The sequence below is a fragment of the Nyctibius grandis genome, chromosome 3 (genome assembly GCF_013368605.1).
Source record: "Nyctibius grandis isolate bNycGra1 chromosome 3, bNycGra1.pri, whole genome shotgun sequence".
NCBI lineage: Eukaryota > Metazoa > Chordata > Aves > Nyctibiiformes > Nyctibiidae > Nyctibius > Nyctibius grandis.
The window spans coordinates 93,857,006-93,879,728 of NC_090660.1; the positions used below are offsets into that span (position 1 = coordinate 93,857,006).

At 36.8% G+C, this 22,723-nt stretch overlaps 1 protein-coding gene across 8 annotated transcripts in view; it reads right to left on the reverse strand.

The window, feature by feature from the left end:
• The window catches only part of OXR1 (oxidation resistance 1), a 327,657-nt gene that overhangs the window by 48,495 nt on the left and 256,439 nt on the right, over window positions 1-22,723 (reverse strand). For 6 of the 8 annotated variants that reach the window (XM_068397278.1, XM_068397280.1, XM_068397276.1 and 3 more), the window contains 5 exons: window positions 22,603-22,710; window positions 21,348-21,467; window positions 16,113-16,265; window positions 7,712-7,896; window positions 3,474-4,264 (listed from right to left, as the gene is read on the reverse strand). In XM_068397278.1, the coding sequence (XP_068253379.1) occupies window positions 3,474-4,264; window positions 7,712-7,896; window positions 16,113-16,265; window positions 21,348-21,467; window positions 22,603-22,710 (1,357 nt within the window). The remainder of the gene's footprint in view (window positions 1-3,473; window positions 4,265-7,711; window positions 7,897-16,112; window positions 16,266-21,347; window positions 21,468-22,602; window positions 22,711-22,723) is intronic. The other 2 variants (XM_068397282.1, XM_068397283.1) reach the window with 2 other exon arrangements.

Below are 22,723 nucleotides of genomic sequence, written 5' to 3' on the forward strand. Positions count from 1 at the left end.
GTTCTGGCACTACTAATAGAGGATTGAGATTAATTTCAATTTGTTAGCTATATCAAACACTTCAAAGGTATGAATGTCACTTCAGGATGAAGTATACTGGATGTTGCAGTACAGGATTTTTCCCTCCAATAGTACATTTAATTGAAATAATACAATTATGTGATTACCCTCAAGGTCTGGATTGTCAAGTCAGCACAAGATAAGGAAGAAGCCTTCTCAAAAATTGTTTCTTTGATAGATTAATTGCTCAGATCCTAGAACATGATCTCCCACCACAAGAGACTTTTTAAAGCAAGGAAGGAAAATGGAAATTTAAGAGTTCTTATGATCAGTTATGTCAACAAAAGGTTTAGCTTGCCTCTGGTGTTACATGTACATACAGATATATTTCCGTTTTCGAGGATACTCATCTTTTCTTTACAGCTGAAGTTCTCCTTCAGTGTCTATGTAGACTACAGGTACACTAAGCACAGAAAACATCACCTTCTTGATCTATAAACATCTCTACTGTATGTTTTCTCAATCAGATTTTCACCATAAAGTTTAGAATAGCATTGTTCCACAATTTTATTTTTCCAGTAAATATTTAAATGTGCGCCTCCTAATTTTCAGTTACAATGTTTTAGAATTATACCTCTAGTATACAGTACGGTAGAACAGTCATAATATGCATGATTTGGAAGTATTTTATAAATCTGTATGCTCAAAGGTACTTTGTCAGATAAAAAACCCCAAACCAAAAAGAACCCAAAATAAACAAACAAAAAACCTCTTCCATAGGACTGGCACATGAACTCTGTGGCAGTGTTAGAGAATTATTCTGAGAATGATCTGATATTTGGGATTTCGGTCCTCCAGATGCAGCAGTTTAGAACTTCTCTGACACAGAGCTCAGAGAAGCAGGATTTGTACCATACCTTAAAAAAAGAAAACTGAGGGAGATTTAGTTCCAGCTAGCAGAGAGAATGAAAAAAAATTTAGCCCTGCCCTGAAATCTCAAGAGCATTAAGGTGCTCTTTTTTTCTGGTGTGTTCTCCAATATATTTTTTGTACTTAATACAGAATTAATCAGAAAAAAAAATATTTTAGTAATGGCTACTGTGTGTCAAGCTTTTTTTTTTTTTCCTTTCAATCTTGGCCAATATCCAGCTAACTAAGTGTCAAACAGACATGTTATCTTTAATGAGATTTCAGCTTGTCTATACACACACAAAACTACAGACCAGTATAATTTCTCCAAAGTATCAACTACATCTAGCGTTTATTCAGTCTAGTGGTTAATATGCCTGTAAAAATACAAGACAATAAGAGTCCTGTGTAATAAAAAAATAAAACTCCAAGGGAGGCCTTTTAAGCTATTCTAGACTACTCATAGTTACCAACTTGCATTGCATCACCTATTCAACATTCAGAATAAATAGATCATTAATTTCAAACTCAGAAACATTCTAGCTCTATGAAGATCAACAAATGGTAGCTTCCAAAAACCTAGATGCTCAAAACTCCCACAAAAGAGAAGAAATTCGACTAAGTCCTTGCTACATGCAGGAGATAAAAAGACCTACCTAGATAACTTAATGATGCAAAGTATGACTACTTCAGAGTCCGACAGGACAGGATATTCGATAGTGTTTCAATTTTTAATGACCTAGTTGTTTTTTAGTGACCTACTGTTAATAGGCCTGCCATATTTAGTCTTTCATGACCTTCAAGAGTTAAGCAATAGATCTATGCTTTTACCTTGGCTCTATTTAAACCCGCCTGTAGACAAAGGCAGTAGAAGCTTCACCAAACCTATTTAGATTGAGAAATATTGATTCATAATTTACTGTTTTATTTGAATTATGCTGATAAAATATGCAAGAATAAGAAACATGCAATAATTCCAACTGAAGGTGGACTGAAGTTATTGGCACAAATCTCTAAAGTAACCTGTGCTTTTTTTTTTCTTTTTAAATATTTTTTCTTTCTATTTTACCCCCACAACCTTCAGTGAGGCTGTAACACCACGTGCAGAAGGTTTCTAGCCAGCACCCCCCTGTCTGACTGTACGCAGACACTTTTTTAATTATATAGGTATAAACTCTGTGACTGCACAGAACATCCTGCGTGAAAAACTGGCAGTGTCACTCAATGACACAATCTTTTAGAAAACCAACAAAACTAAAGCATCTAATAAAACTGAATTACAAATAATATTCAATTGTAGGAAAAGAAGCAATTGTGGCAAAGGACACTTGTGCTTGCATTTTTTAAAAGTCACAACCAGCAACTACTGCTAGCTGACATTTTTGTCAGAGGATTTCCTTTAATATTCAAGGCATAAAAGCCAAATTTACCATGGAATGGTAATCTGCTTCAAAATTCAGTTACTTCCTTAACAGAAGGAGAAAAAAAAAACCACCAAAACTATCATATCAGATTCTGAAGTGTAAGATGAATTTCTGTCAACTGAAGAATATACCTCTCTATTCAATACAATCTCAACTTTTAATTATTAACATAAATAATTTGACCTTCAAATGTACTTCACATATAATCTCTTAGTTTGTGACAGGCATTACAGATGTTTTCTTTCTAGCCACCCAAAATATTGCACAATTAAAACTAGTTTATTGCCATTAGCAAGATGGTAAGGCATCAGAAAGTGACCTATGGATTTTTTAAAAAAGTCAAATACACAGAGAAACATCTTTAAGCTACTTAAAAAAGATAATTTTTTTTATATATAAATTGACGAACTTCAATAGACTTTCAAGATAACTTCCAACTAATAATCCTAGGGCCTGATCTTTGCAGAGGAGTAAAGGTACTCAAGAAATAAGCCCAGCTGTTCCCCGTATTCATAGCATTAGTTTCTTACCACCTAGCTCTTATTTATCCTGAGTTATGCTTTCTGTATGCTCAACCTTGTTCTAGTCAACATGAAAGTATGACAGGATGCAAGTGAAACAAAGTTCTGAAAGTACCAAACAGTGTTAAGCCTCCAGTGTTTGTTGTTCACATCATAAACCTTAACCACAAGGTAGATATGCTATAAATAAGATGAAATTCATTCCCTGAAATTCATTCATACACATGTATACTGGGTTCAAAATTTAAGTGACACCTAGCTGACTGCTCAGAACATTTTTGATTTTGAGCTCTACATTGACCAATGCATCATGGATTTAATTTTACAGGCTCATTTAAATCTCCCCTACCAAGATATTGTGTTTTAATACAATCATAAATATAATTTCAGTGAGGAAAAATGACAGTAACTAAAGTATCCTACATTTTCAGTTTCCTGAGGCAATATTTTCCCCCACTGGTTTATATAAGGTATAACTTCGGTTTATCTTCAAGCCAATGAGAAATATAAGCAATATATGGGGAGATGTGTTCTGCAGCATGAAAAACAACAAAAATTCTGACGAGCTAGAAGGAGGTACATTGCAAATCTGAAGGCTAACACATGAATACTGACTCACCTTCTAATTGGCCATCTCCCGCAGTCACAGTTTTCTGACTAATTTCTTTTTGTGAATCCTGTTGTATGTTTTCTCTCTGTTGTTTGGTTTGTTGCATAGTGTGGGTCTTCCAGAGTTTGCGGAGCTCCTCAACTTCTGTCTCCGAGTCTTGTGTTCGCTCTCTCACTACTTCTTTGCTAGTTGCCTCTTTCTTTTGACATTCTGTGGTATCTTCACAACACGCACATTCCCCTCCTGTCTTATCCTCTCCTCCTTGTTCTTTTCCTAGTGAGGAATCTTGATCGTTGCACACTTTTGCCTCTTTGTCATGCTCTTCACTACCATGTGATCCTTGCAAAGACTGCTGAAGGACATCTGCAATATTTTCACTAGGTTCTTGTCCTCCCTTTATAGATGTTCCCCCACTTTCTGAACCTAAGCTGTGGGTACCAAACTGTTTAACATTTACAACCATTTCGGCACTGGGTTTTAAGTCACTGGCAGCTTCATTTGAGTCTGAAATGATTGTTAAACATTCAGCACTAGTCTGGTTTATTGTTTGGACAGATTCTGATGATGCTCCAGAAGATTTGTCTTGTCGAAGCTCATCTGAGGAAACAAGTTCCTCCCGTATTGGAGAGAGTTCTGATTCTGTGAAGACATCTTCTGAAAGAGACTCCTCTGTGCTCCTCGGGGCAGTACTAGCACTGTCATTGCCTGTATCCTGAATCCTGGAATCCATTTCATCTGTACTGCTCTTTACAGCTTTCTTGGAATGGCAAAGTTCCCTTACAGACAGCTGTTCTACATCTCTGTAGAGCAAATAAAAATGTTATTATAGCAGGTGCCTTTTCCATCAGGCTCTTTCGTTAACTAAGTTTTGTGTAATGCTGAAAAAATTTAAGGGTCCTCCAAAAAAAAGACAAAAAAAAAAAAAAAAAGAGAAACAAACTACAAAAAACCCTCAATCCTGAGCATCAGTAATAAGAAACAAGCATAAAACATCTTCCTGTAACAGTAAGCTTATGGTAGACCTTTTCCCAGCATGATATAGACAGGACTTACCACCTTCATGACATTACTTTGGCAAGTAGAAGCTCTCCTATGAAACCAACAAGATTGTTTGATATGTATAAAGTGTAAAAAGAAAATAAAAACAAGGGGAAAAAACAACAAAAACCTACACACAACCATAATTTCTAAAGGTAGAAATCCTCCAAATTCTTTTAAGCTTGGTCTAACAAAGAGGCCAGTACAATTGCATAGACCTATCCCACCCTGTTATGAATTTAACACCTAGCTCACTAGTAAGAAATGAATGGCAGAAAACATGTGGTCCAACTTTAACTATCTAAGCTAGTCAATGCAGAACAATAGGAACCATCAAGGTAGATCTTACCATTCCACCCATGGGAAATACCTAACACTGATTAGTGTCTTCACCAGTCAGGTACCTAACTTTGAGGATATTGCTGTTCGGCAAAATAAATCCCAAACTACTTGGTACAACTGAAAAATTTCAAAAGCGGGACATCAAATGTTCTTAAGTAGTATAAGAAAAAAAAAAGCAAGCATAAAAGAAGAACCTATTTTCCCCAAAGGAAATAATCTTATTCAAATCTGCCTTTCAAAATAAGCTAGCCAGAAATTCTACAACTTTTAGAAGAGGACTACAAGGGGACTGTGAACATGCTCAACTATATCTACATGACTCAAGCTTGTCCAGTGTTGTCAAAGAAACTGAGCAGTACACAACCTTCATAAAATTTTTTTTCATGTTTAAACATACTTTTGACTAGAGTTCTCAATGCCAACTACCTTGCTACCACAAGCACGTTATATCTTCCATTACCTAAGTATCAAACGCTTTTAAGAAGCTCGTACCTTAATCTCCCATCATGAAGAAGGATAAATCCACTCCACATTTCTACAAAACTTTATTCAGTTAGCTCATATTAGTGACGTTACTGGCACATCACAAACTCAGGCTGTTTGCAAAGCTTATATACCCTCTTAAACAAGTGTTAACATGAAGCTGATCTTAAGCTTGTGCTGATGTAGCAATTTTGTTTACAATACATGTGGACTGGAGTTTAGGATTTATCGCCTATTACACTGGGCCGCTTCCTTAATTTTTCAGGATTATGCTGGTAACAGGTGCTTTTGGACAAGCATGACCTAAGTTCATGAAATCCGTAAAAATCTGTATGTTTTCAGATATTTTTCCAGTTTCAGCACAGATTGTGGTTTATATATAGAAAACATACAACACGAAATTGCAGTTGTAAGAACCAAAGAATCCATCGGTTTTGTGATCAGTTTCCATTATATTAATAAACTTATTTTCGATATTCAGACTGTTTTAAAGTTTAAACAGGTTTGACAGTTCGCAAAATTGGGAGAGGAAGAGGGTTAATGGTAACAGTGGAATATTTCGAAAAAAAAACAAGTAGTGGGAAAACATGATTTAAGTCTCAAATACCTCAAGACACACAGGTCTTGTCAGATCTAGCTGCAGCTGTTGAGAGTTCTGGTTACAGACTTAAGAAAATTGAATTTTATTTTCCCCAAAATTTACAAACATGCCTCAAATTTTGATGAGGTTAAGGCACAGAAGTGCTCAGACTGAAGAAAACACTAGAAGTTAAGTGTTCCATGTAATAGTTTATAAAGTTGACACGAAAGATAAATGAAATTAGACATACAAGGCACTAAGCACACAGTGTGACCTTTTATTATTAGACATGTTTTCATTCCATATGCGTTTATATTATAAACAAAACAGAAAATGCATGTGCTGTAAGAGCACAAAAATCAACAGGGCATGGAAGGTAAATCTGTAAGTCAACATTGAGTCATTTAAGAAACTAAACATGCTAGGAAGAAGACTTGTTTTGCAACTGCAATATTATGATTCAAACAGGTAGATTAAAATGAGACATCTAATTTTCATAATCTCATTACTCACACTATACATCAATTGAAGTTGGAGCTATGAGCAACTTTTTAAAACTCAATCTGGAAAATAAACTTTCAGAGCACAAACATGCTGAAGGCATCATCATTCAACATCAAAAGCCCCCAAAGTAATACTATAGTAATACACACATTAGCTGCTCTTTCAAGAAACACATGACTTCAGGCAGCAAACAAGACCATGCCAAGACACTGATTTACTACCAGGTCTTTGATGAAACTGAGCTTAAAAATGGTACAGGACAAGTTATTTCTTCCGGATGTCCAGATATTTAAGATTATCAAGAAAGATGTGCTGAGCATATTACCTGTAAGAACTGTAAACAGGCATTTTTCAGAGTTACTGAGTATCTTTACACCTTACTTAAAATGGCTGCATTTGTTAAGCATTACACATCAGGCAAACAGCAGTACTCTCTCATACATATAGAGAACTCTGCCTTGGTTAAAGGAGTCCACATCCCTGCAGTTAGATGGTAAAGGTAGTCTGCAAATGTTTGTGCTTTATGTGCTGCGACAGGTAAAAGGTGGCATTTTTTTTAAAATCTTTTTTTGGCTTTAATGTTAAAATTTATCCTACTTCTGAGGACAGTATAAAAATTAGGCAACAGACAGAACTGAACAAGTATTTTTCATAATGCTGTTTAAAGTCAGTTTTAAATGCCTACCACACTAAACACCAGTGATTAAAACTCTCCGATTCAAATTTCATCCCAAGCAAGGCTACATCCAAGAGGTGAATATGCAGTTCCTCCCTGAGCCAAAAAGGGAAAAAATGTGCTCCTAATGCCATAAAAATATACACAAATCTCAGAAAATTATAGTCTTACAAACATTTATCAAAGCAACAAGAGCTTGAGAAAAAGGTGGCAAATGGCAAACAATAAAGATTTGCACCTAAAGCTGTTTAAGTTGGACTTTTCTATCCTGTACGTCAGTTTTTAAGTTAATGAAGAATGAGAACATCTGTTACTGTTTTCACAGAGGGGAAGGGGCAGAGGAAGTGGTGTGGTACCTCTCACTATACACTGATTTTTAAAAGAGACTATTGGAGGAAATTAGAATCCATGTATATAGAAGAGGATTTATTTCTATATAGTACACGGAATGTGAGAACTTAAGGTAAAGCAAGTTTTCTCAACGGTCTTTCCAAGCCAGTCTTTGATGTTCTTCTTAAAAAGGAAAACAACAGAAGCAAATGTGGTTTTGCTAGTTTTGTACAGTCAGCAATATGGCTACAGTTCATATTTACTGAAAGCTTTATAAATACTATTCTATCTTACATGGTTAATGAATCCTTAATTTTGCTGTCCACAGTTTCCTTATACAGAGCAGCTGACATCACTTCTTCCATTGGACACATGATGCCATACTCTTCACAGCCGTTCTCTTGGACCAGAGGATCCATTTTATGAGGATCAAACATTATATTATTTGGCGTCACTAGCAGCACACCATTGACCGTACCCTAAAATGAGAGGGGAAAAAAGTGGTAAATTTTCTCCTTCGTATTTCAACTTATTCTCAATTTTTTGTAGGAAAAAAAGATGTTTTCTAATTTGTTTTTAAAGCATTTTTTACATTTAAGTAACTCTAGACAATTTCTTGTGTTTTTGCAGTTATCTAGAAAACATAACTGTTTTTCTGGAGAAGCAAATTAATGCCACATATTTTCCCAAAAGAAAACAGTTTTGTTCCTGACAAAACTTCATAGTTGGGCTGAGTGAAAAAAAGAGAAGCCCTTGCAACCTAAGGGATATGCTAGGCAGCTCCTCTGAAGTAAAGGTACATCCTTCCCAGATAACCACAGGTCTTATTGCTAGTTCTGCAAGAAACTTCAAGCATTGTCTAGAATTTGGCTCTTAACTCTTCTAATTTTCTACTATTTAATTAAAGAACAAAAAAAAGAAAGATCTTCCAAAACTGTCATTTATCTTCATTTTCTTTACACAAAACCAACTGCAGTATCTGACACAAGTCATTCTAACTTAACGGACTTGCTGACTGGACGAATACATTTATAGAATAAAGCTAGATTAAAATTATTAAAAATTTTTAAAGATGCAGCTGCATCAAGATGTAGCTTTGGATGGATTTAATCACAGTGATACTGCTGCAGTACATGAGTACAAGTAGATTTTAAACTTCTAGTATGAAAAAAATTAAAGAAAGTTGATATTCATACTATGAGCTGTAAGGTTCTTACACAATACAGGTACCAACCTAATTTACAATACTTTAAACTTTTCTTTTTTAAGCGTTAGAAACACATGCAGACAGCAACACCAGTTGCCCGCTAAGGAAATTCATTAAACTGTTAGAATGGTAGATTCTGAGCTAAAACAACGAACTGCAGAAAATCTAGCTTCAAGCAGGATGATAGTGATCCTTCAGTTACAGATCTTGAATCCCAAGGACTTCATAAATGTAGAAAGACATTCAAGACTTTTATGCAAGAGTTGCTTCATGTGCTGCTGAGGCTTATCAGGAATTGGATAAATATCCAGCTCACTAATGAAATGTTCATAGTGATTACAAACACTATGTATTGGGGGGGGATTGTTCGTTTTCAGTTTTGTTTTAAGACGACATATCAGCACAGCATGAAGTACAACTACAACCCTTCCCAATTCCAGAAATTTGATCCCAGCACTTTGATGGATGATGATCTTCACAGTAGAAAAACAAAGATGCCATGTAGCGAGCAGAAAATTGCAAGTTATAAAAAACAAACCAAAACCAGTATTAAAGTCTGCAGCAATGGCCAATGGTATCACTATTACGGAAAAATTAAGAGTCTCAAAAGCAGCTCAAGCATCTGTACTTAAGTCCTCCGAGTCCTTACTAGTCAGGTTTTATACATGCCCTTTAGAGTACAGAGCATATGCTAAAGACTTTAAAGTCAGTAGAACATATTTATGTAATTCCAAGGTGTTTAAGACACTGAAACAAAACTGTCACTGGCATTTCTTTCCCAGCACTGCACCGTGGAAACAGACTATCAAGCTGCAAAAAGGAAATCCAAGAGGATGACAGTCAACGGAAGTCTACATTTGGTGATATCCACTGTAGTCTAGAAAATAACTTTAACATGACTGCAAAAGTCAACGAGTCTACTCAGAAGAACAATTGCTTTTCTTTAAACATTAAAATGAATTATGCAAATTCAGTACATAATGCAAAAAAGCAGCATCATTTCTAAATCTGAGCTCCTTCATTAATGACCACACAATGAAAGCGGAATTTTACTAATATCCTCCAGATCTGACCCAGAAAAATCAAGGCCATAGCCTTGACGGCAGCTGGACTAGATGATCGTTGTAGGCCCCTTCCAACTGAAATATTCTATTCTATTCCTTTACTGACCACATGTTGCATGTGGATCTTCAGAACAGTCAGGCTGGACATAAAAACAAAATAAGGTTGTATGACTGCTCTAGCTGAAGAATTCAAATGTTCAACACCAACTTATAAAATTATGTATTACTCAGTAGAAGCAATCAGTAATCTACTAATTGAAGAACTCTTCATTTCCAAACTAAGATTTTGTCTTCACTTGTTCACTATTTCATGAACCTTCCTTGATAAATTAAGTACACAGGAAGTGTTAAAGCTTTTGAGGCAATAAAAGGAGATAACATTTTTCTATCGAGCAGTGAGCTGTCACAACTGACGTATCACCCATGTCAACAAGGTCCTTGGTTTTATTAAACAAATGAAAACCAATCTTTATCTGTGCTCTCCAAAGCAAGTTAAAAGACTGCTTCAGCTGGCAGGTCAGGTCAAAAAATTGATTGAAGAATATTTTATTGCAAAATAAGTTAAAACTTTCACAAGTCAATTTTACATTGCTTACCTGCACACTAGGGAGTCACAACATTAGAAAAATGTGTATGAAGAACCAGTTGTACATTTTCTCATTTCTGTTATCTCGCTTCAGCCTCAATTTTAGCAGTTCAGAAAATATCAGCTTACCCCTCCCAAACCCCACAGGCCAGGCTTGTTAATATCTTAAAGAAATGTCATCATATCCAGGACAAAAATCTGCTTCCAGGGCAAATTTGAATGCGTTTAAAGAAATTGTATAGTACCTTGCAGCATTTAGACTCAGACACTGAGGAACAATAGATACACTCTTTCTGCAGGCAAATGTTCAGCCAAATAAGTGTGCAAGACTACTGACCACATAAGGAAAACACTTTTAAGAGACTTTCTGTTGCAAATGGAAGCTTCCTAGAACAGTCTGACAATGACTTGCCTGTTGGTAGAAAAACTCCAAACCTGTACATCAGGCAGTTGTTCTTGACACATATGGAAGATTGTAAAGCTTACCTCTGCAGCCTCAACCAAAGACACAGCTAGAAACCTAAAAGCTGCTTATCTTGGTCTTAGAAAAAACCCTCAACACCAATAGGTAAATAGTCAGCATAAAAAATGAATTTTAAATGGATTTACTCTTTCAGATTATTACACTGATAGAGAAACAGAGAATTAAACCTTTGGAACTATCAGGCTTTTATGTGTACTTGACTAAGAAGCTGATCAAACACTTCACTTGTGATGACTATAAGCAATTGAAAGATTATACAGATATCTTGAAAACACTGGCTTTACAGTGCCTCAACAAGAGATGACCTGTTTCATTATTATCTACTTAAAAGATGACAGGAGGCAGATCAATGCAACATTTCCGGCTCACAAGTTATTTGATAGGGTCCACAGTTAGTACATGAATGCTTCAGGGTACTTCTCTAGAGAACTGCTGCCCCGAATTTACAGGCTAGACATGAGATTCTTAATAATACACTAAACATCATTAATATTTCTGTCTTTTTTTTTTATTATTATTACCAAGGATCACTGAATGTTAACCTAGGTAACTAGGTAAAGCTCAAGTAACAGCCAGATAAAGAAACATTTTGTTTGGTCCCAAGTTTTAATTATTCTTTTTCAGAGAAAGTGGAAGATACACTGGCATGTCTAACAATTTCTGTGACTCTTTTATAAGACAAATAGCTTCTGTCTTTACTACCTTCAAACTCGTTTGTAGGAGTAAAGCTTACTTAAAACCTGTGGAATGTGTACTACTCAACAGATGGGGAGTTTCTAGCATGGACAGAAACCAAGTGCTATTGATTCTGTGAGGAAAAAAAAAGGATAACACCAGAACAAAACATGTAAATAGCAGCATAACAACTGGTCAAGAACTGCTCATTGCATTATGCTAGTCTTCCCTGAAAGATGGAAACTGAAGCAGTTCCAGCCTTTGAGAGCTTACACCACAGTTTTGCATAAGATAAAATGACATATCCTCTTTAAAGGAGAGTACCTGAAACTTCATTCCCTTCTTGGTTTGCCATTATGGATGAGACAGACTTCTCTGTTAGCATTCCTACAATACATATACTTCAGAACTACTGTCTCAGAGTAAGCCAGCGATGAACTCCTGAGCATTTTAGTACCATGCACTCATTTAAGGTTCTGAATCAACTTTTCTGGTTGCTCATATACATTTATGCACTATGGCAGCAGATGTCACAGTTGTTCTACAAAATACCCAGAAACAGGTAACAACACTGATGCCAGGGAAAAAACCCTACCGCATACTGTTCTTTAGTGACTTACTTTCAATAACCTAACCTCCCCTGCTATCTTACAAGCACTGGAGAAGACTGATAGCCTAAAGTCCGCTCCTCAAATCTTCTTGTTCCTTGCTTTTGGGAGCAGGGAGAAAGTTCCAAAGCTCCCTCTCTGGCCCAGCTGAGCTGCTGAAAATGTTTTCAGTGTGAATATATCCTTCATAGTAAAGAATAGTATGGGGGCTTACTTAATAAGTAAAGCCCTTTCTATGCCCTACCTACCCATATCAACACAAGAGATGAGCCGAGGTTCTCCTTTGTGGTCATGCTCTCATGCTGTGTCTTCAGCACAGATCCCTTCGATGGTAATCAAATATTTGTTGAACATTTTAGACACAGTTTTTTATTTTATACAAATCCAATTTTCAAAATATTTTTTAAAAATTGTTTGTACCAATAATGTAACTAGAGAGAGACAGATTAGTAAACAAGAGCACAAGCATAAGCAAAAAGATTGGGCAATGACATGCACACTACAAACTCCTACATGACTGCAGTAAACTGCCAGCATTTGCTGTAATTTTCTAGTCCTGGGGAAAAAATAATTTTTCTTTTTTTTTTTTTTTAAAAAAAATAAAAAAAAGAAAAAGAAAGTCTATAAGCAGCTCAACTGTTGACAGAGTACCATGGGATGCAGTTTTTTTAACACATCCTCCATGAAATAACCAGGGACTTGTTTCTCTTGGACCATACTTCTAACTCGTTTAGGAAAAAAGTATCAAAAACACTGTCAATGAAAATGAAGTAAAAAATAGACTCTGCATATAGCTACTAAGTAGTTCAACCTGATACTGTTACAGGAAGTTCTGGTTCTTGAACAAAACTCCCCAAAATACCACTTGTAGAAGTCAAGTTTCCTGTATGTGAGACAGATTCTATTCAGGTAAAGTCCAGATTTAACAGCCTCAAGGAGAAATGCTGAGCCACTTTACTACTGAAAACCATGTGGACACGCTAGATTATTAAAAATAGATCCCTTCGGTCTTAAAGCTGGTCTAGAAAATATTAATCCAGATAAGCAAAAACATGCATATTGAAAGTAGATTAAACTGCACCTGCATGCAGATACTCAATTCGCAATCAGTTTTAACTTCTTCAAAAATAAGTTTCTTAAACCTCAAGAAGTGGGAGCTCTAAATCCTATACAATATCTGAGATAGAAATTCGAGCAACCACTATAAAGGGAGGATTAGAGCCAAACTTTATGACATTGGTGAGCCCAAACATTAAGGTTCGGCAGTTCAGTCAACCACACTTTTACGAAGGTTTGAGAGGACTTCTGACAAGCAGTTTTCAAACAGAAGTTACCTCTAAATAACTCCATTGCATTCTTAAACACACAAGGTAGAACAAAAACTGTAATTCACAATTTATGATGCTTTCATCATAAAGATACCAATTTAGTTTCTTGTAGAAGTTTTGAACCTCATCAGTGTTCTCCTTTTCACTTCACAAACAATGTGTTTGTACTTTCTGTGCCCATATTTCCAAGTTGGTGGTGGGGGTTTTTTTTTTGTTTGTTTGGTTTTTTTTTGTTTGTTTTTGTTTGGGTTTTTTTTAAGCCTTCGTATTAGTAATTTTCCTTTACCTACTACTTTTCAAAACAATGCAAGTAAATTAGCAAGCATAAGAAAGACCAAAGTTTCAAAACTCCTCTATTAGTTTCAATCAAGCAGACTGTTTAAGAAACCTTTTTCTGTCTCCAACTAACAGTGCAAAGAATGAAAAACCAGAGCAGCACACTTTTCTACAAAAGCAGCAAACTGTGCCTGCAAGGAAGGGCATGCCTGCATACCCGATAAACAGTGAGCTAAGTTGTGACTCTGCAGCACACTGGTTACACTGACCTATTGTCTGACCAGGATGTGGCATATTCACACCACCCTGTTTCTAAATGTGGCCAACACCCTGCCTCTAAGAGTAGCCACAGCCAGATAACAGAGACCAAATTTTGTAAGAGAGCAAATGTTTCCAGGTTGCAGTCACTGCATCTCAAAGAATTCCTGTGCGCTTGTCCATGAAGTCACAGGTGTGACTAAAAACAACTCCAAACACACACAGAATAAGCAGTCTTGAAAGGCAAGAAATGGAACACTCTTACCTTAATGCAAGCCCTTTCGCATAAGTGAAATTAAACATATTGAAAAATAGGCTTTCACTAGATACCAGTTTATGAGCATCAGTCACAGTGATGACTGAGACTTCACATCTGAAGCTCTATAGAACAGTTAAAACAGTTAACTACGAGCTTCAAAATCACTTCAAATACTGTGTGCGGTTTTGGGCCCCTCACTACAAGAAAGACATTGAGGTGCTGGAGCGAGTCCAAAGGAGGGCGATGAAGCTGCTGAAGGGTCTAGAGCACAAGTCTTATGAGGAGCAGCTGAGGGAACTGGGGTTGTTCAGTCTGGAGAAAAGGAGACTGAGGGGAGACCTTATCACTCTCTACAACTCCCTGAAAGGAGGTTGTAGCGAGGTGGGTGTTGGTCTCTTCTCCCAAGTAACAAATGATAGGATGAGGAAACCAGGGGAGGTTTAGATTGGGTATCAGGAAAAATTTCTTCACTGAAAGGGTTGTCAAGCATTGGAGCAGGCTGCCCAGGGAAGTGGTGGAGTCACCATCCCTGGAGGTATTTAAGAGACATGTAGATGTGGTGCTTAGTAACATGGTTTAGAGGTGGACTTGGCAGTTCTGGGTTAATGGTTGGACTTGATGATCTTAAAGGTCCTTTCCAACCAAAACGATTCTATGATTTTATGAAATGTATGAAGAAGAGGATAAGATGACACGCCAGAGGAAATTCCTACCACGTGTGACATAAAGGCTAACATGCTAAACTTATGAAATCTGGCACTCAAAATCTGGCTCTTAATTCCTCTTCATCAGAGCACTCAAAACTGAGAAGCAATGACTCATCTAGGATTAACCTAAAAAATGTCACCTACAGACAGAATGCAAGGAGTGAAGCAAATTAACTGCAAAGTAGAACAAATTAACAAACAAAGCTCTTCCAGCCAGAAGTTTCCAACTTCTAACAAGTAGCTTTTGCCAATATACACGTACTGTCAAAAGGCTTCACGTGTAAACATACATAGATCTTCAATTCTTTCAATCAGAAAAAAAAATATGCAGTTTTAGGAGATTCTTATTAATGTATTTATCATTAGTAACTTATCTACAAACCTATTGCTGAGCAACACAGAATCAGCATATTTGTATATACACACACAAACTTCAGGTGAAGGAGGAAGTACTACAAATACTTTCTGAGTTTCTTTGCATTCGTTCAGCTTGAGTGAAGGCATGATTTTTCATCATTAAAGCATCTAATAGTCATTATTCTGCGGGGTGGGAGAGCATATATTTTCTTCTTTCCTAAAGCGTTCTGAAGTAGTCTTTTGACATTTTCTCAGTCCTTAAAAGTCTGTGCAAGACTCGTGCACTTATGAGCTGAACAGAAGTTAATTAAGTGCCACTAACTTCAAGGTATTTGTGTAACGACACTACTGAGAGAACTGTAACTACTGCTTCAAAGAAAAAAAAAAAAAAAATCAAGATTTCTACCATACTACACCCAACATAGAAGTGTTTGTCTACAGAATCAGAGGTTAATTCTGCTCGCACTGTTCTGCTTTAGGAACATGGAAGTGAAGTTACACAACTACATGTTTCCTTACAGTTTAAGGCATGTTCTTCTCCACTCTAAGTGAAGAGAATTACTTACGAGAGACACTAACATAAGGAACAAACAGACCTCATGCCCTCAACACAAAAGAATCCCTTAACAGTATGGGTCCAGGGAAGTTTGTCATAGGCTAATTGTGTATTAACTGCTTGCATCACATCTAAGAAACAAGTGGCCTGGGAATCCAAAGGAAACAGTGAATTAAAAAAAAAAAATATATATATTTATATAGACATATAGATGTATATAAGCTGATCCATCTACCTATCAGTAACTATATTTTACTGTATGTTTATGGTTTAAGTGTACTTTATTTTTACAGCCCATACAGTAACAGTAAAACTTGAATATTTATGTACCTTGCCATTAGTGATGTACTTGCAATTAATTTTTAGAAATTTCTCTGTAAATGCTTCCTCCTCTTCGGAGGTGGATGATACCACTCTTGTAGGACGAACACATGCATGTGCTGGTGAAGCAGCTGACTCTTTCCGTTGGACTCCATCTGGATCCTAAAAGGGAATATTAAAAAAAACACAGCTTAGCAACCTGCCTTTTGCAATATTAACTTTAAGAGATTTTCTGCTGCGTGATTTTTTTGTTCTTTTTCTTTGACATGAAAGCAAATGTAAAAATAGGGTTCCAAATCCGTTGCAGTTTGAAGTACTGCTTTGATCTGACAGTGTATATAACTAATGAAGCACAGCTTAACCAGCCCATGATAAGAAATATAAGTAGGCAAAGATATTCAGTATCAGCTTGGGAATAAACAACAAAATAATGATCAGAACTAGCATAAGGAACCATCTGATATATTGTCACATGCAAACTTTGACAGTGAAGTTAGCAGAAAGGATTATTTCCCAACTTCAACAAAAGTCTTATTAAATGTCTTCTGTTATCCTTCCATAATATTACACACTATGTTGGAAGGTCAGCTAGTCTAACCCTGTGTTCAAAGCAGGCCTAAGCCTACATTAGATCCGGTTGATCATGGCCTTTCCAGTTCAGTTTAAGTCTTCAAGGCTGGAGATTACACAGCCTCTCTCAGAAACCTGCTCCACTGTTTAACCACCCTCACTGTGAAAAATATTTTCCTGTTATTTAACCATGACCTCTTGTGCAGGAACTTGCAGCTGTTGCTGCCCATAGTTTTAGTACAAACCTCTGAAGACCCCGACTCTTCTTCTCCTCTCTTCCCCTTAAACCTGTCTACTAGGTAGTACAACACAGAAATCAGACTGTCCACTAGTATGTTATTCTCCAGACTGAAAAAACCCAGGTCTCAGCCAATCCTTGTGCCTCATATGTTTCCATTCCCTGATCATCTTAACAGCCCTCCACTAGACTCTCTCCAGCATGTTAATCTTTGTCTTGTACTGGAGATGCCAGAAGTGGACACATCACTGCAAATGCAGCTTCACAAGCCCTCCAGACAATGGAATAACCATTTTCCTTAACCTGTTGGTATTCCTCTTTCACCTGCCACCTGGCACGTGATTAGCCTTCACCATCACAAGTGGACATTGTTCAACATCTCCACCAGGACACTAGCCTAAACCCCTCCTTGGCCCTTAGTCTTTTTCTGCAATGCTGCCATGTAGCTAGCCAACCCTCACCCTGTACTGCCACATGGGGCTCTTTCTGTCCCAGACAGGTCTAAGCTGTTGTTGAACTTCTTGAGGCTTCTGTTACTTCATCTCTCTAGCCTCTTGATGTCCCTCTGATGAGTAGCCCTTACCCTTCCCTCCAGTGTATTGACCACTTTCCTAATTTCCCCTGGCACAAGCTTGCTGATGTGGCATTCTGTCCTTTGTCCCACCATTCAGGTCACTGATGGGCAGATTATAAACAACATTAGTCCCAATAGGGACCCTCAAGGATTTGTAACTGTCCACCACCACAGACAACAAACGACAAAAAAATAACCAACCACACACACAAATGCTGAATCGCTTTGAGCCCAAAGATCCTGCTGATTTTTTTCAGCCCATCTTGTAGTCCACCCATTCAGTTCATATTTCCCCAGTACTGTAACACGGCTGCTTTGGGACAATGTCAAGGGCCTGTCTCTACTCAAGGTAAGTAACATGCACTGCTCTTCCCCCATCTGCTGAGCCAGTCATCTCATCACAGAAGGCAATCACTTTGGTCAGGCATGATATACCCTTGGTAAATTCACTCTGTCTGTTCCCAACCATCTTTGTCTTTCACATGCCTGGACATAACTTCCAGAGGATTTCCTTCATGACCTTCCTGGGCAGATAATAGGAAGAGTTATCTGTCTTGCTGTCTAACAGTACATCCAATAAAGTAGTGAACATGGAACCCTACCAGGGACAGGACAGACAGTGAAAACATTGTTTTCAAATAAAAGCTACACATATAGTAGACAGACTGCACCAAAGCCTGTTTTATAGTCACAGCAACATTGTTTTGGAGCTTAACCAACATTTAAAGACTTCATTTCATACATAATTGCTATTTTTAGTTACTAATAAAATATTACTATTTATAAAAAATGGGAACTTCTACGTTCCTGTTGGTTTTCTGCTTTTCTGTTCAGTTTTATTCACTAGTACAGATTGCAGCTAAATGTCTTTAATCATACCCAAGAACATTACGCACAATTGTTTTCAGTTCATCATCTCTCTGGCGCTACTTTAGCCTTTGCCTTCATCTTTCAATTTTAGTTAGCAATCAAAAAACCCAAAGCAACTCACAGAACACTGAGCTGAAAAAGCTAATGAAAATATAATGAAAAAGCAAACTTCCTGAGAGGAGTTCTCCTTTTATATATGCCTTTCTCCTAGAAATTATGTGCTCACCTTTGTGATGCATATAACTTAGCAAGTGGCTGCAAGAGTCCCCAGCTGATATCCAAGTCCACTGTGAATAAACCAGCTATTTCTCATTATTATTGCCACATGACATATAAGTAGGAATAATACCGGTGGCAGATTTTCAAATTTAATGACGACACTCTTGTCACTACATGTTATTTTGAAGTGGATTTTAAGTTTTATAGGTAGTAAAGCTTATTGGATCTTCTCAAATACATGCATCAGACTGCCAAACGAAGAAACCCTTCGCAAAACCCAGCAGCATAAGAAAAGCTTAAAAATCTAAGCTGAGTTCTTACACACACACTGACACTAACAAACATTGAAATACACACTGAAATCTTAGCTTAAGTGTAGCAACGTAAAAAAAACTTAACAGGGTTGTGCAGGTCTTATATTAGCCACACGCTGGTTTGTATTTAGCCACATGGTTGTGCTAAGCTACTCCAATGTTTGATAAAACAGGAAAAAAAAGAACAGAGCATATCATAGTTTACATTTTGCCTCAGAGGTTCAGATGTTGGTTAGTCATCTTATTCATTTTACAGCATGAACTCATTGATTTCAATGACTATAGCACAGAGAAGATACCTTTACATTATACAGGCAGAGTAACATATCCCTTTTACCTTGAAATGTGCTTAAATTTAAACTGCAAATCTGGAGTAAAAATTGGAGGAGAGTCAAAGACAGACATCAATACAGAGCATTAGAGAACGTATGCTAGTATTTCTCTCATTCATAAGGATAGCAATCAGCGAAGAGAGATAAGAGAAACATCAAAAACAGGTGCTAGGAAGAACAAATCCCTCTAGCCTTAACTGCTCAAATAGAAGTTGAGTACTTTTTGTGTTGCTGGAGAGACTGTTTGAAAAACAAAACCAACCAAACACACACACACAGAGTCCACACTGACAAGTGCAAGTCACTTCCGTTCTTTGCTTTCTTTGGACAAACTATATCTAGGAATATCCCTTCCCTCATTACATGTACTTCGAAAGACCTCAGAAATACAAACCCCCATGAACACGTTATTATGTATTGTCACATTGCTCGTTTGTTTGACTTTCCCTGAAGCATTTAAGAACTGCTTGTAATGATCCACGACATGTAATTAGATGCACAAAATAGTTCTGCAACAATACAGTAAGTGTCAGTTGAATGGAATTTAACATTCAAATTGTTAACATTGAACTGCCTCCACTAAACAAAACAACCTTTTGAATAAGAGGATTTTAACTTTTAAAGTATTTTAATCTACTTTGTTTCTTCTACAGTTTCAAGCTTTTATCTCTGCTATGTGCATATAGTCAATAAAAAAGTTTCAAATAAATTACAGGTATGGTTACACTCTTAAGCCTCCTTATCTACTATATGCAAAGAAGCATATACAAAATAATCCACAAAAGAAAGAATAAGGTATTTTTCTGACACAGGATCTAGTGCATTCTAGGAAGAGCTCTGATTTCTAGTAGTAAAACTAAGTTTTCCCTTGAGTAACTTCTCACAAGATATGCCATATGGGTAGGCCTATCCTAGCATTCATAGGCATTCTGAGATTGATATGGAAGAATGTATTCTTGCAGACTACTCTATTTACAGTGCTACAACACCTTCAGTTTGCCATAAAACGTAAAAGAAATTATTCAGTACAAACAACAGCAGACATGTCACAAGAACAGGCATACTAGGTCAGAGAAAAGGTATAACAGCAAAAGCAAATAGTAATTTTCAGTAGAAGGGTCATCACAACTTTTGTAATGCAGCCTGGGAACCCATTTAGCAACAAAGCAATACTTTTACATTTAAACTTCTCTGGATCAAGTCACGCAAGCAAATAAATAAATGCTTAAAGTCTCAAACCTTCCTAAACTTTGAGCACATAGAATCCTGGAGTAGACATTTGACAGCTTGACCAAGCACTATCAAGAAAACTTGTTCTTTGAGAGAAAAGAACATAATAACCAGGAGAAAACCAGCAGTGACACATTCAGAAAACATCCAAATAAGGTTATAATTGCATAAATTGGAGAGAAGCTCAGGCTCCAATATTGCATCTTCCTGGTTGGAGTTCTCCCCATGGAATTCTGTTGACAGCAAACCAGTGTTCCTGGGAAGAGATGCTTTTACAAAGCTAGCTGCTAGCCAAAAATCTACATTCAAGCTGAATTACAGAGCAGCTTTGATGGCTGAAGAATTTTAGTATTTGAAAGTCTACAAAGGTAGAACTACTGAGTAGAAGTCAGCTACAATCAACTCTGTATTAGCTCTTCACTGAAACACTTTCCCCCCCCGCCCCCTCTTCATTTTGCTAAATTAAACTAGAGAACCCCCTCCTGCACCTCTACAGGGAGCAGGGGGAGCCCTTACCTTTTAGCTACTTGAGTGTTCTTGTGAATGTATTATTGCTAGAAAAACTATCAATAAGATTAGAGACAAATGTTTAACCAGTTCTGAAAGGTAACAAACACAGAAATGCAACAGGAACTAATATTTAAGATTTCAGTGTGCAAGGATAGTATTTTGCTACAAATGACTTGCCTTCAAATCAGTTTTCACATAGAAAACTGCCATTTACAAAGATTAAAAGCTTGTATGTACTTTTAGAAAGGTACTATTTTACTTTTCAACTCCAAGTGTTGTAAAGTACTTTATCTCCAAAACGAAAGGATAGTTTAAGAAGAAAGCATAGCATCTGTAACATTTATCTTGTAAGGGAAAATTGATTTCAAGGACAACAGGTATACCTACATTTACTGTAGCCTTGTCAAGCTCTGCTTCGGAAGATGTAGGTGATAAGGGACTTATAGGACTTAGAGAGGGGGAGCTGTCCACACTAGAAATGTAGTCTGGGTCAGGAACATACAAAATCTATAAAGAAGATACAATGTAGTTAGAAGTTATGCTTTCAGCTTGACTTTAGATTTCCCAACAGGTCAGGTATATTTGCTATGCTTTCTCAAAATAAGCTATACAAAAATCATTCCTGCTCCCATTAATTTTAACAGAAATCATGAGTTGAGGGAATAAACAATACCACACAAAGCACTTCTTAATTTTAGCTTTTCAAGTTTTTAAAGGCTACCTTGAGATAAGATTGATTTTTAGTCATAATAATAGAGGAATAAGTTCGGATAGAAACCATTAAAAGTATACTGTATGCCAAAACACCCAATACAGTGTCCAAGGAAGACTGCCCGATTATTTCTCTTGCTATTACTCTACTACTTCAGCAACCAAGAAACAGGCTGGGGAACAAGTTCATAGACCTAGCTCTTAGCCACTGAAGTTACTCATCCCTTAAATACATTATTTTGGCCATGGTAGGCATTCAAGCTACCTAGACAAAGTTTTGCAGCAATCAGAAATAAACACGGGGGTTTTTTTCAAACAGAGGGCTAATACCAAATGGCCAATGGTTAATACCGTAGCTGACCTATCACTTGTTTCCACCCCTGGCTTTCAAAGAGAAGTGCAAAGTGAAGGCAAAAAAAAGGGAAAGAAAAAGATGTAAGCAATAGTGACCTATAAGAAGTGAATGATAGTTCATATACTGCTGGTCGAGATAGCAAGTTTTCAGAGTGGAACAGAAACACTATCCAATTTATTAAAACATAGTTGCAGGCAGTAATATGCAGTCAGGACTGTTGTTTGTAAGCTGTGCCCTGAATTTGTCTTCTGAGCTAGACCTGGTAAACAGCCTGCTATATTTGCAAAGTAACAATTTAGCTTGTACCCAAGTGTTATTATACCATTAAGTATATTTAGTTTTAAAAGTCCTCTGATCTTATTTAAGAGAGACCAGTAGCTTCATTACGTATTCCCTTTTTAGGCAGTTATTTAATAGGCACAACGAATTCACAAACTAGAGGAAAATGAAAAACTCTTTTACAAAGCCAACAGGAAAACCAGTAAGAGAAGTACTTTAACAGTTTCTCTCGTAGAGATGACAAATAAAGGGAAAAAGGTCTTTGTTGGATAAGTAACATATATAGTGTAATAGTACCTGTCCAGGAACGACTGCTCTGGAGAAAAGCTTATTTAATTGAACCAGTTCATTGGGTGTTGTATCAAATTTCAAGGCAATACTGTTTAAAGTATCTCTTGATTCCACCTGCATCAATTGG